Source organism: Acyrthosiphon pisum, chromosome A2, assembly GCF_005508785.2.
Source record: "Acyrthosiphon pisum isolate AL4f chromosome A2, pea_aphid_22Mar2018_4r6ur, whole genome shotgun sequence".
Lineage (NCBI taxonomy): Eukaryota > Metazoa > Arthropoda > Insecta > Hemiptera > Aphididae > Acyrthosiphon > Acyrthosiphon pisum.
In genome coordinates, this window is record NC_042495.1 from 55,558,137 (window position 1) to 55,585,992 (window position 27,856).

The window sequence follows — 27,856 nt, forward strand, 5'->3', positions numbered from 1 at the left end:
GAAGACAACTGATCCCGGGTGTGGCGTCCTCCGCTTAACATCAACTGCAACGTTTTGGTTTGAATTGTTATTCGATTACGAACATTTTAAAGTTTATTATTATTATTTCATATTTTGAATTTAAGATTTAACAATGATAGAACTATACTACAATTATCATACTCGTCTAGTATGAATCTACAACTTGTAAAGACTGTTTTTCAATCACTAACTTATTTTTATCTAATAATATTGTGTAAGTTATCAACAATTTCGTAAAAATTAGCCTTCAGGGCAAAACCGATTAGTTTTTATAATGCTAGATAATTGCTATTTATTTATTATAGGTTAGGATTAGGTACACCAACCTAATAATCAATTAAGAACAACTTGTGTTTTAAAATTTGTTTTTATTTTGGTTTTTTTAATATTATTTAAGTTATAAATGTCTTATAATACATAGGTAATTTATGAAACCTTTACTGCTATAGTTGCAATACTTAAATACAATGGTTATTTGTATTTGGTTTAGTAAGTCTAGCATTACATTTTTAAACTTTTGTACAGAGTGAACAATTTTTTGTCGAGAATAATTTTAAGAAAATTTACAAAATTCGAAACATTTCTTAAGGTTATAACTATTAGGTAACTATAGCTCAAAAAGATGCAAAACATTTCGAAAATTTTACAATTTATGGAAAATGCTTCTATAAGTATTTAGTGAAAGTTTCAAGGGTATCTTCGGTTATTAATTTTTGAGTTAGGTACTTGCACCAAAAAAATAAAATAGATTTTTTCAAAAATTGGTTTTGCGTAAAAATTGTACCACTTTTAATGGTTTTTCTCGACGCTTTATAAAACTACTAGGAATTTTCAATTTTGACCTCCTATCAGAAAAGATGCTGATCTAGAGAACTGGAGCATTTTTACTATCCAAAATGTTGTTGACAGATAGAGACAAAATCCACACATCATTGTAAAATCAATAAATTATTTCGCTTCGCTAGTCCACTGAGAATCTAAAAAAAAAATACATTGTGAAATAGAGTAAAAAAAAATAGTTGACTATTTATAAAAAATGAAACTTTTTTTCAGTTATGTAGAAATTTGCAATTTAAAGCCATTAATTCTATGCAAAAAAATAAAAGTGGCATTCGGGGACTGCCGCGATAAAGCTATTGCATATTAAATAAATAAAAAGTTGATATGATTTTAAATTTTTTTATTATTCTATTTATTCAGGAATTTGTATCATAGAAACTATAGTTTATGTTTTTATTGCTATAATATATTATATTTTATATATATTATTATAAATATATAAAATTAATAATATATTATTATATATTATATATTTATATATATAAATTTATTGTTATAGCAACCCATAACAAAACCATTATATTTATAAGCGCTTGATGTTCATAGTCGTTGTTATTTAAAAATAAATAACTGTTATCAAAATTAAATTATAATTTAGCTATGCGTTGCTATGGTCACCAGGTTGCTATAGTATGTATAAATAAACAAAGTGGTCACGCTTTTTCGTTACGAAAAATTTTTTTTCAGTCACTACACCAGACCTGCGATAAAAGCTATGCAATAGCTTAAAAATTAAATTAAATATAAATAAAATCCTTTGAAAAACTTTTCAATTATTTAAAATAGGTGCCATTGCATTGCATTGCATAACAATTGCATTTTTACCTATTATGAACTTTGGCGAAAAGCCAACGATATTATATATTCAATATATATACATATATTTACGCAAAATATATTAATAGTCATAGAGAATTAAAAAAAATTGTTTTTTGAATAATTTTGCATATTTTGGTAATTATAAAATGCACATTTTACAACTTTTATTGCATACAAACCCTACCCCTAAATGTATTATGTTAGTTATACTTATATCTCCTTCCAACGTGGCTTTATCTGGTGGTGTCACGACTTATATTGGACATGTCATAATATATAAACCCTAGATTCAGTTTGCTTAAACTGTGCATAGGCACGCGTTTTTATCAAAAACGACGGAGCCTTAAAATCCACGACAAGACTTCCTAGTTGGACTCTACCTTATTTGCGAGTTTTACCCCCGTTTGTTTGTTGTCTTTTTTATGTTTGTAATTATTATTCACCAAAAAAAAAAATAAGTGTGATCGCACATAATATATAGTGACCTAAAATGGAAGCGTATAGTCTTTCGAAAAAAATTGCACTAATCCTCCGATCACGTCGAGGTTAGATACTAATAATTATAGTACCCAGTTATTTAGATTTAATTAAAACGAGAAATGAACAAAGACATCAGCTATTTTAGATTCCTAGCGAAGCGATGAATATAATGATTTTACGACGATGTGAGTGTTTTTTTATTTTGTGTTAGTCATCCTGCAGTGTTACCTATTGAAACTGAGATGGACACTGCATTAAGCATCACTTCCATCTTAGCTGAATCCTTAATTTTATTGTACTACAATTACAAATTTACAAATTATATATAATGTATAATATAAATTATTATATACATATTTAAAAAAGATTTGTAGGCTTCACAGTATTCAGTTACTATTGATTACCGACAACTGCACGTTTCGTATAATCGATTTGAATCAACACATTGAAGGAAATGGAAACGGGTATAGTCGAATCGTTCGGAAATGGGACAGTTTTAATCACCGGAAGTACTGGGTTTTTGGGGAAAATGCTCACAGAAAAATTACTAAGATCTTGTCCAGTGGGCAGTATCGCTATTTTAGTCAGAAATAAAAAAAGGGCTTAGCACCAGTCAACGGGTTGCGGAAATATACAAGCAAGCTGTAAGTACCTACTTATACAGTATTTTGTATTAATAATATAGGTACATTATGTTACTCTCATACATTTTGGTGATTTAATAAGTATAATTAATTATCTACTTTATGCACGTAAACATGAGTTATATTAAGTTACATACCTACTATTATAGGACGTATCATATATTCATATCCCTAAAATTGGGCTGACAATTAATATTTTAACCTACTATGTTGAATGTATTTAATTTTTGTTTAATATACATTTATCATAATCTGTGTTGCATTGAAAAAAACAATAATTTCGAGTACTTATACTTAGTTGGTAGTTGGTACCTAATTGTATTTATTGTTTACAGTATATTGTGTTCGATTTTGTAGATATAAAAAAGGTCATTACATTTTTGAAAATTCGCCCCCCCTTGGGTGACCTCTGGATCCGCTACTGTGTCTGAACAAATTGAATATTTATTTTTTTCAACGCGTTAAGCTTAGTTAGTTTGGGATTCGGGAGACCGGTGCTAGTTGTCGCAGTTTAATTGAGTAAATTTTTATTGAATTATTTCAAGGTATTTATTTATTGGCATTCTTGTAAAAAATACTTTTGAAAAAGTATTAAGAAACTAATACTACTATTCGAATAAAAAAGTATTAAAAATACTTTTAAAATACTATTATAAAAATTTATTTTCCGAATACTTACAAAGTATTTGAATACAAATACAAGTATTTTTTTTTATTGTATGTTATATAATATATATGTATATTGTACACCAGTATAAGTATACATATTATGTTACTACTTATCATAGATTTTAACAATTACTATAACATGTCTGACTATTTAGAGATATACACATGTTCACATATTTCATTCTGCATTCAGATATATTTCAATTAATATTGATTAAATTTTAATGAAAAAAATAAACTAAAGAGTGGTCAGTGGTATAGTCAGGATTTTTTTTCGGGTGGGGGGGGAGGCTGATCAACTTTTCCACTTTTACAATTAAATATACGTACTATCACAGATAGATGGCTGAAAAGTATTTAAAATAGTTTTTTAATTTTCTTAACATTTCGGGGGGCCCCTTGCGCCCTCCCCTGGCTACGCAACTGAGAGTGGTATTAACTATTAATATGGAACTATTTTAAAATTATTAGATTTTCAATTTTCTTAAAAAATTCCAATATAGAAACCATATATTAAATTTGATGTGGTATTTTTTAAATTTTAAATATTGTCATTACCTACTTTTACTATACAAAAACATAATATTAGTTTTCAACGAAAACAATATTATTTTTACTGTAGTAAATTTTTATTAAAAATAATAAATTAAAATTAATAAAACGGACTTAATGGTATTTTAATACAAGTATTTAAATTTTGTTAAAAATACTTTTAAAAAGTATCTAAAATACTTAAAAATACATTAAAAAAATTGTATTTAGAATACCATATAAATACTTCAAAAAGTATTTAAATACAAGTATTCAAGTATCCGAATACTTTACAAGACTGCCTATTGGGGTAAAAAAGTATTTATATATTATTATATTGCATTTCAGTTATATACATTAATATACAATATAAATATAAGTTTAAAATATCATGCGTTAATTTATCATACATATTAAATTTATAATAATTTAAGACGTGCGATACAATACATGTGCCAAGCTTTATTTTATTTATGTTATATTTATAATTTAATAAAATAAATAACTATTATATCGTTTTACCATTAAATTATTATTTGGCCATGAATATAATAATATAAGTACTATAGTTGATCCTGCCCTTGATCCTGCCCAATATATAAAATAATATAATACATAATATACATTTGACCACCTACATACCTATTAAAAATGATTTAAAAATATATTTTTCAGCTATTTGACCGACTTCGTAGTGAAAAACCAGATTTTATAGAGTCAGTCAGGATCATTAATGGTCATTTAGAAGAATCATCGATGGGTTTATCACCGACGGACTGAAAGTGGTTGATAGATAATGTGAATTTCGTTTTTCATTGCGCGGCTACGATTAAATTCAATGAACCTCTTGATTTGGCATCGAAAATAAATGTCCATGGCACTGAAAATGTGTTGGCATTAGCTTCTCAAATGAAAAATCTCAAGGTAATAACTATAATAGTATAATAATTCAATAAATAATAACCACATATTATATAGGTAGGTATAGTACCTACTATGCTAGTGTTGTGATGGTCTGTGATTTTTATAGAACACACAACTGAAGACATGTTTTTTTTCAGTTTGTAAGTACATATTATGTAAATCTAAAAATGATTTTATTGGAACTACCTTTCTATCCACATAGGTCATATAGTTACGGGAAATTGAAAAGATAACCACATAATCTGCCTTATTGGAAAGTTATCAACTTCACACAACGATTCTTTTAAAAAAAAATAATATTATCGACTTTTTTTTATTATTTTTTATTATTACCTATACTAGCTGCCCCCCCCCCCCCCGGACGTTGTCCAGTCCAAAGATTTGTATTTTTAATAAATATATTTGTACAAAATGTATATACCATATTTCTTCTAATTATAGTATCAATATAATATATTATTATGTAACGAATTGCAACCTAAATGGATTGACAAAAAAAATTTTATTTTATTGTATGCTAAAAAAATCATGTGTGAGCTACCCTTTAACTATCTACAGCCTATATGAGTTGAAAAATCAAGCTGTATACACCCTCTAATTTTCAAGTAATAATTTATTAAAATAACTTATATTGACTTTTTTAAAACCTTCCCCGTAACTCGACCAATTCATTAGTGAAAACCGTATTAAAATAAGTAGAGTTCTTTTCGAGGTATGCTCGTGCATACAAAAAAAAGGTAGTGTTTCTCTATTATATTATGCATGTTATATGCATATAAACTTTCCTCTTGAATCACTCTATCAATTAAAAAAAACCGCATAAAAATCCGTTGCATAATTTTAAAGATGTAAGTATACAGACAGACAGCGGGACTTTGTTAAGATTAAGATTTATTATTATTTTTTTTATAATTTGAATATAATATTATTCTATATGTTTGTGTCCATAACAACCATTAATAAACAAAAATGTCAATCGTAAATCTCAAAGTTCCTTTTTGAGCACCTCCCAGAGGTGTATCTCTTCCATATTATGCACGTTATATACATATAAACCTTTCTCTTGAACCACTCTCTCAATTAAAAAACCCGCACCAAAATCCGTTGCGTAGCTTTAAAGATCTAAGCATACAGTTAGAAAAAGAGACTTTGTTTTATAATATGTTAAGATGATATGTTATGAATACCTATTTCTATGATGAAGAAGATAATGAAACAAGTATTTCAACACAATTAAAAAAAATCTATATTTCAATTTTAATACTAACCCGTGATTATTGTATAACAGTGATTTTTGAGAACCACAAAGGGTATAATAAACTCCTCAGAGGATAAATGGATATAAAGATAAAATAATATATCTGGATTACTCAGATTCGTTGTATTTTAGAGCAACTATCACAAACATTTTTGCTTTGGTATTTTTTTAAACTATAGTAGGTACTGAATTTCTTTTTAATTTTCTTATTTTATAAAAGATAATATTTTAAAAGTGATGTTGAGTAGAATATTTAAAGAAAAACGCATACATACTTTACAGGGTTTTGTGCACGTGTCAACAGCTTACTCACACTGTCCAAAGAATGAAATCAAAGAAGAATTCTATGACGTTCCAATCACGACTAAAGAGTTAAAAAATGTGTTGGTTGACGAGGAATCGACTACTAAGTAAATATATTATATACTTGTCGATTGATGTAATATTTTTTTTAAATTATCCATTAATTTACACTCGTGAACAATAGAATTCTAAAGGATTGGCCGAATACGTACACATTTACAAAAGCAGTCACGGAAAATATGATACAAACAAACGGAAATCACTTGCCGATATCAATATTTCGTCCGTCAATTAGTAAGAATTATATGGTTAATTTTTACGGGTGAAAAATATCTAATTTAGTAACTTGTATATTTGAATAAAGATAATCGGGATAAAATATGTATTAAATTGTGGTGTTTAATAATTAAAGCTAGGTCGTGAAATATATTAACTTTTTAACTTTTTCTAATATCATTATATATAGTCGGATGCACGAAATCTGAACCAGAACCTGGCTGGTTAGATAACATGAATGGACCAACAGGTTTGGTTACCGGAGTCATGGTTGGATTTTTGAGGACGGTACCAAACATCGGGAGCAATATAACAGATATTATCCCTGCCGATTACACCGTTAACGCATTGATTAGCGTAATGTGGGACACAGTTAACAGGTGTGTACGACATAAAAAATATTAATTGTGGTTATACACGCAGTGTTTAAAATAATATTACAATAACTGTTTTGGTAATTTTCAGACACAAACAGTCGAATGGAGTGAACAAAGTACCGAAAATATATAATTACGTTTCATGTGTCGAAAGCCCTTTGACATGGGGTAGATGTATCAGAGAAATGCACGAACAATACTACGTAGCTCCTCCTTTACAATCGATGTGGTACGGTTTTTATATTTTCTATACGAATTTAATGGTCGGAAGTATTTTGAAACTTTTCTTACACCGAATACCAGGCGCATTTGTGGACTTGTTTTTGATTTTGTGTGGTAAATCTCCCAAGTAAGTTATGATTACTTTGTTAATTCGATAAAAATTATATTAACAATTTTAAATGTTCAATTTTTTTTTAAATCTTTTTTTATAATTTGAAAATATATTAGTATATACCGTTGACTTGATATTTTTACCGACTATCAGGATATACTAAACATGAAATTATTTTATTTCTGAAACTTTTGTGTTATTTATAGATATTTGACATTTTTTTGAATTATATATGATTCAATTTTTGTTTGAAAAGTTTGAAAAACGAAATTTTTTGTAAGTTGTACTGACAGAAATATAAAATTTCTAATTTATAGTATCTTTTATAATAATTTTAAGTTCAAATTTTGTTGACATTGGAGTTTTGGATATTGGATGCGTATAATAAGTAATAATACTATTTATCCTCAACCTGTTATTTTGTTATTATTAAAAAATGTATAATTCGGTATAGACTATTGTCTATTGAGCTACTAATTTTACTCAATAATTAAATAATACTTCGACATTTCTTAGGTAGGTAGGTATAGATACGTAAGGGGATTGCAAACGGACAATTATTTCAACCAAAATGTACTAATCTTTTGTCAATCGGTATGATGGACCTGATAACATGATAAGACTTCTGAAAACTGATTTGAATTCGTTAAGATTTCTATTTGAGATTGATCATTCCCATTTTTTAAAATATTGTTCCTAAAATCCTTTAAATTTTAAATGTTGACTATTCGTGAATGCAATTAAATATCTTAAAACGCGGCGAGATCGATCTCAAGTAGACACATTCACGAATTCAAATCAGTTTACAGTTTAAATCTTATCAGGTCCATCGGTAGGAATGACAAAAAGTACATACAAATGAGCATCAATTGTTTACGGTCCATGTGCGGTGGCAGTGGCTCGTATGTGCGCGTGAGGGAGCGCTACTCTATTTTATTACACACAGTCACACTCACACACACTAATGATCACTTACTACGCACACATTAACATGACCTGCTTGCATACAATTTGAAAATTGCCTATTTTGAACTCCTTAAAAACTGTCCGCTTGCAATCCCCTATTAGGTTAGCTTAAGAAAATTATTAATATAAAATATTTTATTTATCCTTAGAATGTTGCGAATGTATGCAAAAACCGAAAATATGATTGATTTACTATATGAGTTTTCTATAAGACAATGGACATTTGACAATGGAAATACAAGAGAATTGTGGTCGTCGCTAAGTAAAGACGACCGTGAAACGTTCCGGTTTAGTTTAGAGGAATTTGATTGGAAATCTTACATAAAAAGCTACTATTATGGTATCAGAAGACATGTACTGCACGAAGACCTAAGCAACCTAGAAAAGGCATCGTCGAAAAATCAAATGTACGATATTGTAAACTATGATTTTAGATTTTCTTCCCTCTGGATTTCGAATTATAGTTTTTATGATATTACGTATTCATATTTTATTTTTATTTTTGTTACAACACGGGATATACCCAAATCGATACAATACCTATAGTAAATACATACAAAATATAATACATAATACGTATAAAATAATTGAACTGCAGTATACTAAATTGATTAAACTTATTAATATTAATGTAATTGTTTTAGGTTATTGTGGTTGCATCAGATGTTTATGATTCTAATTATTTATATCTTACTGCAATTATTGTGGACGTGTATAACATTTGTATTTTGAAGAAACCGTCGTCAATTTGGTATTTTATCCAAAAAAACGAATCTAACAATAACTGTTATTAATCACCAAAAACGAGTTACTTTTAATAGATATAGTTATATTCTCACCATGTGAAATGTAAATATTATAATGTAATCATACAACATGTATTTGTCTTATTGACTTTTTTAAGCTAGATTGTTAAATTATTTTTAATTAAATGAAAAAATAAAATATGTATAGGTACACAATATATAGTATTGATAATCAAAATTATTCGCGAAAACGTGGAAAACGAGGAAACGTATAATCTTTATCTTTTTTTGTTTATTTTACCCTGTGGGGAACAGCTGTCCTTTTGTGTTATATAGCTTATGCCGTTTGAATTATTTATTTATTTATTAAATATAACACGGGACTTGTCCAATTTAAATATACAGAGAAAAGAAATTAGAATTAACACCGCTTGATACAGTATTATGGGTAGACATCTATATATAATTTACTTATTTTAATACCTAACAAAAAGATAACATGACGAAAATACAGTTTAAAATAAAAAAGATGGTTCTTCAATGGCCAATATCAACATTTGTGAGATAAGGCGATTTCGCATATAATTGGAGGAACAAAAAGGGATGGAGAAGGGATATAGGTACTGTACAGGAGTTAAAAACAGGAATATGAAAATTAACAGTCTGTAGTAAGTCAGAAATACTCAGGCTTCCACTAATAAGTTTTCACAGAAAATTCAAATGTGCTTGATTCCTCCTATCTGCTAGCGTAGAGAAGTTTAGTTTACGAAACACTTGTGAAAAGTCATGAGGTGGACAATCAATTTGGAGGACAAAATCAACATATTTAAAAAATGTCCGCTGTACACGTTCGATTTGTACTGGTCATAAATTATGCAAACATATTGTAAATATTACTTCTACAACGAGTGGTGGACGATGATTGTAATCTTCTCACATCATTATAATAAATAGGGTTGAATATAATCAATAACTACCCGTTGACCATTTGTAATCTCTAAATTCCAATATAAAATATGTGTAACACCGACATATACGTATGTAATACGCATCATAATCGTATTTATGTATTTATAATGTATAGTGTGTGGCCCTTATCTATGCTGCCAGTGAGAATGGGCAGCCGGATGTAAATGATCTGATGTCCAAAATAAAGATTATAGTCCTTGTAAGGGCAGAACACTTTATTTAAGTACCTATAAAGAGTCTGCGTGTGACTTCTGGTTTCTGTCATTTTACAAGCCATAATCAGAAGATACGTTTTTCGTGTCACCTGTAATCCTATTACAGCATATTAGTAGGTACCTATATAATCGTTAGTTATGAGCCAGGTACGACACATATTATTATAATATTATAACTTACATAAAATTATAATGTACAAGCTGAATATGTGCACTTCGTTACCCATTAAATTTATCAACTCTATATGACTCAAACTTTGTTCAATTCGTTATTTAATATTCGGTGTATGGTGTTTAAAATTAATCTTAACTTTTCCGTTGCCCGGAATAAAAATTCTGATTCGCAGCAGTATATTATCAGGTAGGCAATCAACCTGCGTACAAACTTCATAGAAACCATCTACACATCAATCTTAATATGCCCTGAAATTTTTATCGAAATCAGTTTGGTGGATCTTGAGTTATAATTTATTCAAAATTTACACTTATTTTTATATATATAGATAGTGTATTCAATAAATTCTCGAAAATAGGTACTAATTATTTAGTAGTTATTAATTTCTTTTACTTATTACAATTTGTCATAAATCATAATATATTATACTTGACGAATGACGAGTGTTATTGATTTACGCCTTGAATGTGAAGATTCTGCAGCCACACTTGCAAATCGCAATGCGTTGTTCGGATCCTAACATTTAGCACCTCCCCCTATGGAAGGCATTGCTCGCGGTCGAATATTGCACGGTAATAAAAACTCACTGATAAGCATGAATAGTTCAATGATGTGTCAGTGAACATTTTGATGAAAGACCTAAGTTCTTTTGAGTAGATTAAGCCATACGACGTACATAGGCATGTTGTACATTTGTCAGGTGTTACTGGCACGACGACGGAAAAAGCAATAAGCATATTAGACAAATTATACCAGTTTAATGGGAATCTGTTAAAAGGGTCTAAAGTCACAAATCCGAGTCAAAAGTAAAAATGTCTCAGTAGTTTTCAAAAGCACCGTGAAAAACAAAAGAAAAGTTAAGGAAAAACGGAAATTTTTACGCAAAATCTGTTTTTGGTGTAACTCTTAAACAAATTACTGTACTGTATGAATTTTGACTGAACGTTTATATTAGCATTTTCTATACACCAGGGGTCTCTAACTTTTTTTTACGGCGGGCCAAATTTGATATACGCTTTGGCATCGCGGGTCAACATTTTTAGAAATAGGGTAGAATCAAAAGTCACATGTTCCAGAAATCAGAAAACTTTTTTCAGAAAACGACAAAAACTAGAGGAAAGGTACTGTAACATTAAATAAAACCAAAGTACATCATTATTGTATAATTTATGTCTAAAAATACAAATCTTTGATAAAAAATATGATTTTCGTCGTTTAAATACTATATTTTTAAGTTAGAAGTTTGGGAAATGTGAATTTTGATATCAATATATAAAACTTGTGAGTTTTGATTATAACCTCAAGTGAACATGTGAGTTATGACAATATATAGCTTATAATTATAATAAAATAGAATAAAGTTTTATAGATTCATACATTTTGATTTTTATTAGTAAAATTCTAATCGTTAGATACCTATTAAATATTTTAAACTTTAAACATTTTCATTATCAGAAACAACAGTAATTATTAAATTTACGTTTCTGAGGCATAATTGTATTATTAGTTACAAAACTCACATGATCCAACAAACTAACAAAGTACTATTTGTTTCATAATGGTATTTACACGGGTTAAAAATTGACTGTTGAGCTAGTAAATTCTGTTTTAATATTTCAAACTTGTCTGATCGTAGTTTACCAGATAGCTCGTTATATGTAAACTCATGCTTACCTACTTTTATAATGTCTACCAATATTATATTCTTTCATAACAGCAACCTTTTCCTTGCAAATAACGCAGAGAGCAACATTGTTTAGTTCAATGTAGCATTGTAGCCTATATAACTTGTAGGAATAAATTATCAGATGTCACTTTTGAAAAGTTAGTAGTTTTAAAAGGAAACAACTAACAAGGCGTTATATTATACTAAATAAATAAAAAAATTATTAGTTTTTCAGACGTTAAGTACAATATAAATTAAATTCAACCCTGACTAGTGACTATTATTATACAATACACATTATAATATAATTACACATTTATAACATAGGTACCTACTAAAATTATTTGTATAATTTTATAAATATAATTAAATACCAAGTTATTACTAATTACTAATTAGTATGTTCATTAGTAGTATTATTGAGTATAGTATTATAATAATCAGTATTTACGGTTTTTATCAATATAATATATTATATAATACTAGTCTAATATTAAGTTATTACTTATTGCGTTTGTAGTTTACGACTATCTAAATAATTATGTACGTGGATAATAGTTAATTATCTTGTAGAATATTATTATTAAATTATTACATTTTGTGGTCTATATTAACTAATTAATATATAGTATAGCCAGTATAGGACCGGAACCACTGAAGCTATGAGTATGAAATATTGAAATTTGGTCAGTAGTTTCGTTTTATGATGTAGAGATCAACTATAAGAAAGGATTTTAAAAAAATCGCATTTTAAAGAGGTCTCAAATAAAGATTTTGAGATTCATAGTGAAAATTAAAAAATTTTTTTATATTTAAATGGTTGCATTATAACTTTGTATAAGAGTACTTAGAAACAGTTAATTTTAACAAATCAAGGTGATCTAATAAATAATCATAATTATTATTATAGCCTATAGGCTATTATAGGTAATAATATTACCTTTCTATATTATAAAAACTGTAAAATATAAAAAAAAGGCACGCGGGCGAAGCAAAGTTATTATTCTTCAGCTAGTAACTTGATAAAGTTAATAAAATCACGTATACCTACCAACTTAGGTATATGCCATAAGACAATTTTTTTTTTAAATTTTTATTGGAAAGTTTATAGATATTTTTAAAAATTAATATCAGAATGCTATGTCATATGCTGAAATAAATAAATAAATCTGAGGAATTTTCTTATAATTTTATACTCAAAGTTTGTTATTTATTTTATAGTCTGATCGGACTCTTGGGATTGATTTGTATTGATTTTACAATTAAGTGTGGTTTTTTTGTGTCTATATACACAATGATAAATAGTAGAGAAAACGCTTCAATTTTTAACTTTTAGGATAGTTACTGGTAAGAAATAAGATCTAGTTAGTACTTTGAGGGGTTTTGAAAATTGTCAATACTTTTTTTAAAAATTGGGATAAACAAAAAAAAAATAGGGCAAAACGGGAATTCGTAGTTCAATCGGTAATCCATTATTAAAATTGTATACAAGGTTTCTCATAATTAGTCCTACACTGTAACCAAAGACCATACTAGATATTTTATTTTATAAGTAAAATAGAATTTAACTACAATTTTTTTCACAGAATATCACTTCACATGGTATAATACTGTGTTTGCTATTTTAATTTGAGCCTAAATTATTTTAGAAATTCTTTAACAATAAAAAACGTATCCATCCATTCCAAACACTATGATCTATGACAATGATCTATTTATTGGTATTTTGTGGAAAGGATATTGTTGATCGCTTTGCTCATTATTATTTTTCAAGTGTCTATGAAAATCAGTTTACTTCAATAGAAATTCCCATTAATCATTCACTTACAATAATAATAATAATTCAGTTTAAATAAGTTTTAACTCGTGTTTTTTAAGAATCACAGATGTTCTAAATAAGTTAGAAAATGTCACTAGTATAAAACGAGTGCTGGCCCTGTTAACTATAAATATAATAATAAAGTTAACTTATGACGACCATGATGATTTATTTAATTTTTATTCTATTGAGTATTTTTATAATTATATTAGGTACCTACTTCTTATTCGATAAATTATAAATAGGTATTACATAATATATATTTTATTCTTATTATTGTTATTATTATTACTATTACTATTGTTATAATTATTATTCTTAAGTTTATTAATATATTTTATGAAATATAATGGGCTGTGAATGTCAGAGAGCGATGCAACCGAAAAAAATATTTAAGAAAATGTAAATCAATTCGATTACTTTTGACTGGTTTAAACTATATAGCCAAAATGGCCTTCAAAAAATTAAAATTTTAATAATTATCAAGGTTGGGCAGTTAAAAAGTTAAAGTTAAGTTAATAAGTTAATTTTATATTAACATTTTAACTTAACTAGTTAATTTTGGCTTTTCATTAACTTAACTGTTAACTTACTAAATTTCTTTTTTAATTAACTTGAAATTAACGAGTTAATTTTTCATTTCAAGAAGTAAGTTAAGTTAATTTATTTTGTTTTTAATTTTATCATATTTCACTACTTCAGTATATTTCGTTTTCATGTCAAAAAATATTTACCGTGAATTGTTTAAAGTAAAAAATGTATATAATTCGAATTTAACTAATATGGAAACACTGTATAAGATATAAACACTATAGTCTATAATTTAGTTTTGGGTTGGAAAAAAATTAAGTATGTTAGCATTGTATAAACAAATTAACTTTTTTTTAACTTAATAAAAAGTTAACAAAAAGTGTGTATTAACTTTTAACTTAACTTAGTTAACCTATAGTTAAAACAACTTTTAACTTTTAACTTTTTGTTATTGGTGCATATTAACTTAACTTAACTGAGTTAAAAAAAATCATTAACTTGCCCAGCTTTGAATTAATTATACCATTCAAATTAGGAAATATATACTTATAGTTACTGATAATATTTGTGGATAAAATCTCGTGCCCTGCAGAATTTATATTTTTATAAATATTATATTATATGTCGTGTTATAGGTTTTTATAATATTCAATATAATTACCTTACAAATTTCAATGTAAAAAGAGTGTAAAAATACTGTAACTTTACTGTACACACATTGTATTGAATTAATTAATGTTTTCATTTTGATTTTAATTATGAGTAATATCATCACTGTTTGCGTATGATCCATTGTGTTTGTATACCCAGCAAACATACAGTCTATTGTGATGTCTATGATAAATCTATACGTCTATGTATACGTCTATAACGTCTACGATCTCTTGTATACAAATTATAGACGCATATAGAATGTTTATATTCATATGCAATTTTGGTTAGACCTATATTTGATATATATTTATAGATACACGTAAATGTACCACATATATCTTTAATTGGATCATTTTATACACTTTTTGAATATATGTATACAAGTAAATTTATTTTATACGTCTTTTATTATTAGTTTGTGTCAAAAATTAAATTTGCAAACTATATACTGTAAATAACTGTATACTGTATATAGCTGTAAATAAATGATATAATTTCCGAGTTTATTATTTTACTAATTAATATATTATTCAAACTAAACACTGCTAATAATATAAACATTAAACAATATAAAAGGAATATATAACTAATAACTATATATTATATTCATGTCTTTATAATTATAATGATATATATATATTATAACATAGGTACCCATAGGCGCAACTAAGGTAAAAATTCTAGGGGGGCTATAGTCCCAAACAAATTTATTTCAATTTGAAATCTAATATTAGGTACATTATAATCTTATAATCAAAAAATAAATACAATTAACTGTTATAAAATATTCTATTTATTTATATATTCTATATTCGTCGACATTTTAATTGGTTAGACTTTTCCAAAATGTCATTATTTATACTATAGGACATATCTCTTTCAATATTTATAATGGCCAAGTTTGAAAACACCTAAATAAGTTTCATTTTCATTTTATACAATACCTATGCAGCATAGTTAAAAGACATTATTGTTATCATTGATAACTTCACATTGTTGATATAACTTATCAACAATATTTCCCCCCAAAAAATTAAAAACTAGAAATACACTTGACAGAAAAACTGGGGGGACTTAGCCAACCTAGCCCCCCCCCCCCTAGTTGCGCCTATGTAGGCACCTATATTTATTTATTACCTATAGGTAATTCCTCATGCATATATGATAATAAAAAAAAACATTTCGTCTAGTTTTGACCTACTAACTAACGTTACGTTTATATCATCAGAATAAGAATAAAAAATTAACATTAAATTCGTTTTTGTTTTCTGAACATTTTTGGCTAAATGCGGACAAATCGTTCCTTTATTATTTTTGTTTGCAATTTTAATGATTGTAAAATAACTTGGTGCTAAAACCAAATAATACATTTTTTCAGCTCAGAATCGTTTTTCGTATGCAATGATTTATCATTCAATTCAATATTTTACACACCCATTATAGCAGTGTTTTAAAAAATATAAAAAGTGAGTAAAAGAGTATCGCTTTGATGTGCAGTAGGTTAGGTTAGGTTAATTCATAACACATAAAATACATACAATAAAATCATTGTATATGAAAAACGATTCTGCACTAAGACTCTGATTTTACTAAGTATAGGTTAGAATTTAGTATACGTAAAGGTATACTGGGAAAGTGATTTATTTTATTATGCCGCCTAAACTCTAATTTATTGGGAGGGGGGGGGGGGGGTGAGATTTTTGAAAATTTACAAGGAGGCATAGAATAAAAAAAGGTTGGGAATCACTGAATTACAATTACCTATCAATGCAATGTGTTCAGTATTGAGTGTTGATAATGCATTTTACACTCGACTCCTACTGTACGTCTGTACAGCAGAGTGGTACCTACCTATATTTTCCCCCTCTTTTATCTATTATTTTATACTAGAGAAGCAAAGACTATTGCTCACTTTTTTTAACGACAACAATGACACATGACACATTGATAGACTTTAGATAACAAATAGGTATAATATTTATTTTTTTATTTTTTTTAAACTTTTGTTTATAAAATATGCTCAAAATATTAGCTACTTAGGTCTACACTTGGACTGTCGGCTAACCTAGACACCCATATACATATCAAACGCTTCGCCTTCAACAACTGGTCTTGTCAATTACGTTTTACTTTATCAACTAAATACGTAACTCTCAAAAATAAATTTCTGCTATACAATAACTACTTCTCAAACCAATATAGACCTATAGTGGCATCCAGTTATGGGGAGCTGCTAAACCCACAAACATTAGTAAAATAAAAATAGTTCGTTCCAATTGCCTTCGTTCATTCCATTTGCCACAACAATTATTGTGCTTTTTGTAAAACTATTCCTTTACAGATTTTACAATTACTAAATCAAAACAAAAAATTATTAAATCCATTATTGGAGACTGGAGAAATCGTTACCTATTTCTCTTTCAATTATCAATTTATTGTGTTAATTGCTAACTTCATAATCCTATTAAAATTTACTCATAATATAATATATTTTAAATGTTTTGAAACTTCTATCAGAAAAATGTACGAGGGTTATTGTATTTAATCTTCAAGCATTTTGATCAAGTATTTTTCATTACCTAACAATAATAAAATGAAATTAGTAACATTATAAATGTCTATAAATATCCTTAAATAACTCTAAATATTTCTAAAATGTCATTGTGTATATAAAATTATAATTAAGGTATACTAGAATGTTTCAAGTTTCTACGATTAATGTTTTTATAATAACAAAAACAAAATAACTACTTATGAAGGTGACGTCAGACACAAAAAAAAAATAGCACGTAATTTTTAAACCAATACATTCATCGTGAAGAGTGTACTATTCCACTATTTTTATAATATATAGTTTACGAAAACATCTTAAAAATGTAATTTAAACTAACTTCTATAGTCGAAGTTAATTTAATGTCGATAAAATAAATAATGCGTATAAATTTAGTATAAATATAGGCTAAGTGGATACGTACATTATTATGGACTGTATTATTGATAAATATATTTAGATCTGATTCACTGGAAATATATAGGTTCATTTTAAGGAAAAAATCATTAATACAATGAAATCATGAAAATATGCATTTATATACCCTAAACACGTTAAATTCGTAAAAATATGCAAAATTAAATTGCCTATTTTAATTATAAATAACATAAACATACTTTTGACGAATCTATTTTCTCATACGAATATACGATGTATCAAAATAAAAATGCAAATGCATGGAATTTACAGTGTCGATTATAATAATAAGAATAAATTTCTATTTTGTTTTAAATTGGTGAAATACCTCTAAAAATAAAAATAAAATATTATTTAAACACTGTTAAACCATTTAAAATTCCAATAATTTTTTTTTTTTTAACTGTTTTATACAGAATATAACTATTTTATATATAAAGTACTGTATTTTATTATTTTCAAAAATTGAAAATTACACAAACTCTGCCTAGCATAAAATAGATCTCTTATTATAGAAAAATATATGAGGGGAAAATAAAAGAGTAAAAACGTATACCAAATATTAATTTTAATATTATAAATGTATAATATTAATATTAATTGTGGTTGTTTATGTAAGGAATTATGTGATGATCATGTGTATTTAACAACGATTTTTTTTACGTTTATTTGTCGAAATAATATGTTATCTTAAAAAATATTAATATAATTTTTGTATGATCATCAATACATAATATATATAATACAATAGATCCTGTAAAAAAACATTGGTGACTAATGGACAGACATGCATAATTATTATATTCTAATATTCTATACAATATACGTGTACAGAAACCTAAATTATCATATTGTTAGAATTAAATTAATATAGTTACATTTTAAATGAAAATAATTCTGTTATTTAACTAATGTTGAATAATGAACAAATATGTTTAATGTTTATTGTTGTACATACCGCGGCCGCGTCGTCTAACTGTACTCGCAACGTAGGAAGGAATGTTTACTTTAATCTGAATTCATTAATTTGTTTTTCTTGTAGAATTTTCTATGCAATGGGGCGACGGTGTAAGTACTGTGTAACTACGTGTTACTCATACAGTATTAATTTTTTTTCCACATTGTTGTGTGTTGCCCATTGAATTATTCTGTCGTCTGTTCTGTAAAAAAATTATTACATTTTCTATATACATTGGAATCCATGAAGTTCATTATTTTAATGCGTTATGACATGATTTTCGCGCTGAAGTGAGTGAAGAAATGTGTATAATATGCAAGGCATTAACGAGTTAAAAAGTTAACTGGTTACTTTTGGCTTTTCATTAACTTAACTGTTGACTTACTAAATTTCTTTTTTAATTAACATGATATTAACGAATTAATTTTTCATTTTAAGAAATAAGTTAAGTTCATTTATTTTGTTTTTAATTTATTTCAGTCTATTTCGTTTTCATGTCAAAAAATTTTACCGTGAATTGTTTTAAGTTAAAAATTTAAATCATGCGAATCTAACTTATATGGAAATACTGTATAAAGTACCTATATACACTATAGTCTATAATTTAGTTTTGAGTTGGAAAAATATTAAGTACGCTATAAACAAATTTACTTTTTTGAACTTAATAAAAAGTTAACAAAAAGTGTGTATTAACTTTTAACTTAACTTAGTTAACCTATAGTTAAAACAACTTTTAACTTTTAACTTTTTGTTATTGGTGCATATTAACTTAACTTAACTGAGTCAACAAAAATCATTAACCTTCCCAGCCTGGATAATATGTACTTCCTGGTATTTATATCCAGTTGGTGACGTTTGCGGAGTTCTTCGCTTTTTCGTTAGGCATTGTATTATAAACTGAATTTTTAATATGATTTTAATTATAAATGTTGATTATTAATTTTTAAATTACTCTTAGCTATTTTCTTCTTTGGATGCCCTTGATTATACAATTATACGTGTGTTTAGTGGGGGGAGAGAGCTATGGAGTACATACACCTGATCGAGTTATAATACTAAAAATGGGCAGTACGTCCCCGCTTAATCGAATGTCTTTATTGTAGTTTTGCTTTACATTTATATTATTAATAAGGGATCAACAGAGTGTATGGCTTCAGTTGGTACACATATCGTGTTTTGTTTTCAGTTGTTACTTCCATACATTAAAACTTATATCTTAGTCTTAAAAATAAATTACGCTAGTTTTAACATTAATAATGGAAACAGGTGTAGCAGAAACGTTTAGAAATGGGATAGTTTTAATAACAGGAAGTACAGGATTTTTGGGGAAAATACTCACTGAAAAGTTACTCAGATCATGTCCTGTCAAAAATATTGTGGTGCTTGTCAGACGTAAGAAAGAACTGAATGCTAGTCAAAGGGTTGCAAAAATATACCAACAAACTGTAAGTATAATATTGTTGTTAATCATAAATAGTGACAACGTTGCGTCTCAAGTACAGTTTTGACGATTTCGTTTAAATTATAATTATCGTTGTAAATACAAACTTTAAATTTAAGTGTATTATATGATTTTTCAAACAAACAAATACGTGTTGAAAATAACTGCTATTAAATAGACAGTAAATATCATAACGCAGAATATTTCATACAAAGCATTTAATTTAAATAAACAACCATCGACTACTATCAGTGAAAAAAAAAAATAATAATAATGTGAATACTTACAGACATGATACAGTGACTACTTAGTGTGGGGACCACTGACCGGTGTAGAGCTATCGACATTTTTAATTTTAAACATTAATAATCATAAAATACTCAAAAGATAACTTATTGCACATAGGAATGGACATGATAATTTATATGAGAAACGTTGTCTATAAATGTCACGTCTTAAAATACAAAAACCAAACATTTTTATTAACATTGCAATTAATGCGAAATTATCTTATCATAAATACTTACAATTTTATGGTATTTTATACATAATATTACTAATTAGAAAACATGGTATGAATACCGTATGATTAGGTATCAATTTATTCAAATGTAATGTATTGATTCATAATAAACCATACGGTTATAATGATATAGGATTGAGGCAAATTTAAAGTTTCTATTTATTGTTTTTTGATTTCAATCAAATGTAAAATCAGTTGGTTAACCGTAACCGAGGTTTAAACTATGATTGTAAAACGGTTCCTAAGTGGCTAAGTCGGTTATAATAAACAAAGTATATAATAATTACTATTTAATTTATAGTTATTATTCAATATTAGATAGGAAAATTGATAAAATATTTGATACTGTCATACTATTTATTAGGTAATACTTAATAAAAACTTGAAAAACATCGTTCAGGTGTATAGCAGTTGATACAAGCAAAGTACAAAATAATTTCAAGAGTTCATGAATATTTGGATAAAACTCTTTATCACAAACATCTAAAGCATGTAACCCAGAGGTGAATACAATGTTTTTAGTCACTAAAAATAAACCCATGTCCTATGGTAAATCTACAGTCTTCGTGGTAATTTTGTTTAATTTACCGACTATTTATCGGGTTTATTATAAACACTCATGCATGAAAAATAATTCGCAGGGAATTCAAAAATATAGTATACCATACCACCATAAAGATATATGTTTTTATTTTCCGATATTTATGCTACGAACAACTAGTGGCGTATAGTATATCAAAGCGGATAAATTACCACGGCTAGAACATTTAGAAAACAGATATACCTACTTAAAACTTTAAAGTAGTATCATATTGAGATATACAGAAAATAGGTAAACTTAATTTTACAAAAAAAAAAGGTCAAGGGTGGATCTATCCCCCATATCCTCCCGTAAATACGCCACTGCCCAAACCATCACCTATATTTGCACCTACCACTGCATTTTAACTATTTTTGTAGGTAATTGCATAAAAATAATAATTTAAAATTTATATTGATTTATATGAGAATACACAATTTTAATATATAAAATGAATAATACAATTATAAATTTAGTAAATATAACTTACGTACATGAAACAAAAAAAAAAATAAAATAATATGTACTTATATTTGAATTAAAAAAGAAATATTAATATTTTTCAGCTATTTGATCGAATTCGTCATGAAAAACCAGATTTTATAAAATCCATTAAAATTATTGAAGGGAATTTAGAGGAATCAGCATTGGGATTATCGTTAAATGACCATAACTGGATGATCGAAAATGTTAACTTCGTTTTTCATTGCGCAGCAACGATTAAATTCAACGAGACTCTCGAATTGGCATCAAAAATAAATATACAAGGGACTGAGCATTTGTTGGCATTAGCGTCAAAAATGAAAAATCTTAAGGTACTCAATTAAAAAAAATAAATATTGTTGACGAAAATAAGGTAGAAACGTCGCATTTGTTACAATAATATTTTCTATAGACGTTATAAGCCGAATGCTTGAGTTTTACTTGATAATGTCAATAAATACAAAACAGTATAAGGAAACGCGTTTCTGTAAATATTAAAAAAATGATGGTTGAAATATTTGAGAAACGATTTTATTTTACAGGGTTTTGTGCACGTGTCGACTGCTTATTCGCACTGTCCGAGAAAAGAAATTAAAGAAGAATACTATACCGTCCCGGTCACAGTTACAGAGCTGAAAAATATGTTGGTTGACAACGTACCGACTCCCAAGTAATTAATAATATATAATATATTTTTCGATTGATAAATAATTGATCACACTTTTTATAAAATTACTCACGTGAATGATAGAATTATAGAGGATTGGCCCAATACGTATACTTTTACGAAAGCGGTGGCGGAAAACATGATACTGACAAATGAAAATTGCTTGCCGATATCAATATTTCGTCCTTCGATTAGTAAGAATAACAATTTTGTTTTATTAGCATTTTAATGTTATTATATTATAACAATGCAAACGCCTACTAAATAGTATTATTTGAAAAACGGGATTTTTATCAATGTGTAATACTGTTATAGTCGGATGCACGAAATCCGAACCGGAACCTGGCTGGTTAGAAAACATGAACGGACCAACAGGTCTGATTTCCGGGGTCATGGTTGGATTTTTGAGGACGGCACCAAACATCGGGACCAATATAACAGACATTATCCCTGCCGATTACACCGTCAACGCATTGATTAGCGTAATGTGGGACACAGTTAACAGGTGTGTAACGACATAAAAAATATTAATTGTGTTTAACACGCAGTGTTTAAAATAATATTACAATAACTGTTTTGGTAATTTTCAGACACAAACAGTCGAATGGAGTGAACAAAGTACCGAAAATATATAATTACGTTTCATGTGTCGAAAGCCCTTTGACATGGGGTAGATATATCAGAGAAATGCACGATCAATATTACGTAGCTCCTCCTTTGCAATCGATGTGGTACGGTTTTTATATTCTCTATTCGAATTTAATGGTCGGAAGTATTTTGAGATTTATCTTGCATCGAATACCGGGTGCATTTATGGATTTGATTTTGGTTCTATGCTGTAAATCTCCCAAGTAAGTGCTTGTACTGTTTTTTGTTCATAATTTGAGTAAATATGTATATATTTATCATAAGTCTTAAAACATGTTCAATAAGGCGCATTATCTTCTTGAAAAATAAAAAATTTAAAAAAGTACGTATACAATCTACCAGGTTATGGTATAATATCACACTATACCTTTTCATCTAAATGTATTCATACACAATTTATTGCTGGTTCATGGTATATATTGCTTAAATAAATGTATCATTTTAGATTCTATGTGGAACGATGATTGTATTGATTTTCCGATGATGTGTTTTTTTTTAAATTTTTTTTTAAAAATAATGCTTCGATTTTCAACTTCAATATCTTGTTCGATGGGAAAGTGAATATTTTTGGTGCATTAGGGAGGTCAAAATTTAAAATTCTCAGTAATTTTCAAAACCGTGATAAACAAAAGAACAATTTAGGAATTCAGACTTTGGTTTTTGGTGTAACTTTAAAAAAATGACCATAGATACATTGTTCTTTATATTTCCATTTTCTATACATGATAAAATTTTCAAAATATTTTTTTTGTTTTGAACTGATTAGGGACATTTTTAGTTGCCATTTTTTTAGGTTTTTTTTCTATAAATATCAATAAAATTTTATTTATTGGTTAAAAAAGTTTGAAAATTTAATACAAGACTCCTAGTATAAATTTTCAAAGGCAGATGAAAAAAATTAAAAATCCATAGTCACGATTATTTTTCATAAGCATTTAAAGTTCAAAAATTGACAAAATATGGGAAAATCACGAAAATTAGAAAATTATTTTGAGTCAAGAATTCGTAAAAATTTTCCTTTTTAAATCTATGATTTTAAAATGTAATACAAGATTCCTCATAAATTTGTCTACCTTTATCAAAAAAAAAGTGTCTACAAGAAAGTCAAATTCAATTTTTATGACCGTTTGATATTCACATTTTTACAACATTTGATATTTCAAGTATTTTATACTTGAAAATTTCATATTAGCATTTCCTATACACCATATAATTTTGAAAATAATTTTGACTCATTTTGAGCTGTTTACGGACATTGTCAGTCAATTTTTTTAGTTTTTTTTCGATAAATATCAATAAAATTTTATTTGTTGGGTAAAAAAGCGTGAAAATGTAATGCAAGGCTCCTGGTCCTGATATATTGTTACAATAACAGTTGAAATCTATTAAAAACAAATAGGCACAATTTTTTTTTATAAGCATTTAAAGATCAAATTTTGACAAAATTTATAAAATTTAAAAATTGAATAGTTATTTTGTGGTTAAAAATGTATAAAATGTTCAACTTTTATATCTAAGGATTGAAAATTTAAAACAAGATTCTACGTAAGTGGTTAATTCTGAAACCAAAAAAATCTAAAAAATACACAAGCACAGTTTATTTTTATAGTCATTTTAAGTTCAAATTTGAACGAAATTACATATTAAATAACCTAGAATAACTATTTTAGTTATTTTGTTGTGATTGTATAAGATAGGGTGTCCCAGCCATAGGCGCAAATAGCTTTTGAGATTTGGGGGGGGGCTAATAGGGCTAATAGGGCCTTACTTTGATAATATTGAATTAGCTTAAAACAAAATGTAGGAAATGTTTGGGAGGGTTATGGACATTTTTGGGGGCTTAGCCCCTAAATCACCCCCCCCCCCTATTTGCGCCTATGGTCCCAGCAGAAGCGCACACTTTAAGAACGCCGAGATTTTTTTGTTTCTGGGTTAATAGCACTGTTCCAATGTTTTTCTTATCTCATAACATCCTCCATTCGTCATCGCAAAGCAGTTTTTGGTATTCGTCGTCATGGAGAGGTTCACAGTTCACAGTTATAAGATAAGAAAAACATTGGAACAGCGCTGTCAACCCAAAAACAAAAAAATCCCAGCGTACTTAAAGTGTGCGTTTCTGCTGGGGCATCCTATATTATTCGTGGGTACTTGAAACTTCTAAAGTATACTATTATATATCTATGATAGTATCACGGTTTGTTGTTGATGTATAACGCGTCATAAGTACCTACCTAATGGATACTGTGATATTATGATTAATTTGGAATTTATTATAGGTACATATTATAAGTTAATTTTTTTTTAATATAATAGATAAGTATATAATATGTCTTATACCTAGACTAACTTACCGTCTCCGCTCAGAATCGTTTTTCTTATACAATGATATTATATCATTGAATTCACATTTAATAGGTACCATCTATTATACAGTGACCAATTTGTAACCCACTGTACAGCAGTGCGACATCCACTTACCCACCTTTTAAAATGTAAAGTTGTAGTAAGAGATTTTAGTTAGCTAGCTGTATACTACAAAATAGTATGAGCGATTATATGCCAAACGTCGTGAATACGTGGATAACCCCTTAGGCTTCAGCTACTTAAAAATATTTCACTCTTGCCAACGTTATTTTATAATATATGCAATAATAGCTAGAAGTATATAAATAAATTAATGGTAATTTTGTTATTATTATTAATTATTATTTTATAATATACATGTATGATGAATGTACTTGAGGTAAATTTTTTTCGTCAGGCCCCTCCCTTCTTCATTTTCGGGTCCACGCATAATTATAGCCTATAGGAGTAGTCCATTCTGTATGATTAATACATTAAATCGTATAAGTTATTTCACGAGTTTTTACATTTTATGTTCACTATTCATAGTGGTTTAGCTACAGATTTTTTCAAAAAATTGTCACGCTTGCAAGATTTAAACTTTACAGTCTAAAGATTTAGTACAGACCTTTGTCTTATTATGTGATGAATGTCTGATATTATAATGATTCGTTAAATTTTAAATTTAAGTAGATATCTAGGTAATGCAGGTTATTTATTTTCTTTATTGTAATTCAAATTGTCTGCGATATGGACTTCGGTGAGAGTTGAGTCTCGGGTCCTTGAAGAAATTACTAAAAAATAAATATAAGGCATGTTGTTAAAAAATATTTTACATAATTGTTAGTTCATTTTATTTTATAATATTGTTTTTGGAAATAACTAATAATAAATATTATATTACGTTGTTTTATACAGAATGTTAAGAATGTATGCAAAAACAGAATGTATGGTCGATTTACTCTACGAGTTTTCTATAAAACAATGGAAATTTGACAATGAAAATACTAGACAATTGTGGTTGTCACTAAGTAAAGACGATCGCAATATGTTCCAGTTCAGCTTAAAATCATTTGATTGGAAGTCGTATATAGAAAGCTATTATTACGGTATCAGAAAACACATACTTCACGAAGACCTAAGCAACGTTGAAGAGGCGTTATCAAAAAATAATAAGTACGGCTAAAAATAGTAAAAATATTAGTTGTTTAATTATATTTATTTGGTTTTATGTTTTTAGGTTATTGAGACTGCATCAGTTGTGTGTTGTTTTAGTTATGTTTATTACATTCCATTTGTGTTGGATGTTTATGAATTATTTGTTTTGAATGGTTCGTCGATATTACATTTTTATTTAATATTGTTTTTTAAGAGGCCGGTGCCAGTTTTCAAATTTTCCGCAATTCTATACAATTTGGAAATTACATTTTTTATTTCAGTTGCCACCTTAACATCAATACTTTTTCACTAATCAACTTCCCGATACCTATTTAGGGGGGGGGGGGGTTAATGAGGTGTATATTATATCGAAGAAAATTACTTCATGGGAATAATTCTTAGGCCTTATAGAATTGTTGGATTTTGATAAATATTTTTATCTGAAAGGAGAAGACCTACAGGCTGCATCGAACTCCGATTTTTATTTTATTTCGAGTAATGGTGTAATATAATTTAGAAAAAAACTATTAAAATTGTATTGTTTTTGAAAATATATTATAAAGTTTGAGATTAAAATATTGAAAATTGGCGTTTAATGTTGCCTGTAGAATTTAGTACCCTCTATGAGTTAAAAAAAAATATTAAATTTGGTTGATTCTATGGAACAGGATCATTATTTTCGTATTACATATTTTTGTGTACAAAATTACATTGGCACCGAGCGCCTTAAACGTATACCTAATATTATTGTAGTAAGCAAATAAATTATACTGTTTAATTATGTTATATATGACCTAAATAATGTGTCAAGTGACTGTACTGAGTTTTGTATTATGATAAATATGAAAATACATGTATAGAAACTGTGTA

General features: G+C 27.5%; 1 protein-coding gene and 1 pseudogene across 1 annotated transcript; both read left to right on the plus strand.

The window, feature by feature from the left end:
- The first annotated feature begins 1,363 nt into the window (after positions 1-1,363).
- LOC100169279 lies at positions 1,364-10,492 on the plus strand (annotated as a pseudogene).
- Positions 10,493-19,920: 9,428 nt separating this feature from the next.
- On the plus strand, positions 19,921-27,856 carry LOC100160396 (fatty acyl-CoA reductase wat-like). The gene is made up of 8 exons (XM_001944480.5): positions 19,921-20,588; positions 22,254-22,502; positions 22,713-22,840; positions 22,922-23,031; positions 23,153-23,342; positions 23,428-23,688; positions 26,747-27,004; positions 27,069-27,856. The coding sequence occupies exons 1-8, from the start codon at positions 20,400-20,402 to the stop codon at positions 27,154-27,156; spliced, it is 1,473 nt and encodes a 490-aa protein (XP_001944515.2). The 5' UTR covers positions 19,921-20,399; the 3' UTR covers positions 27,157-27,856.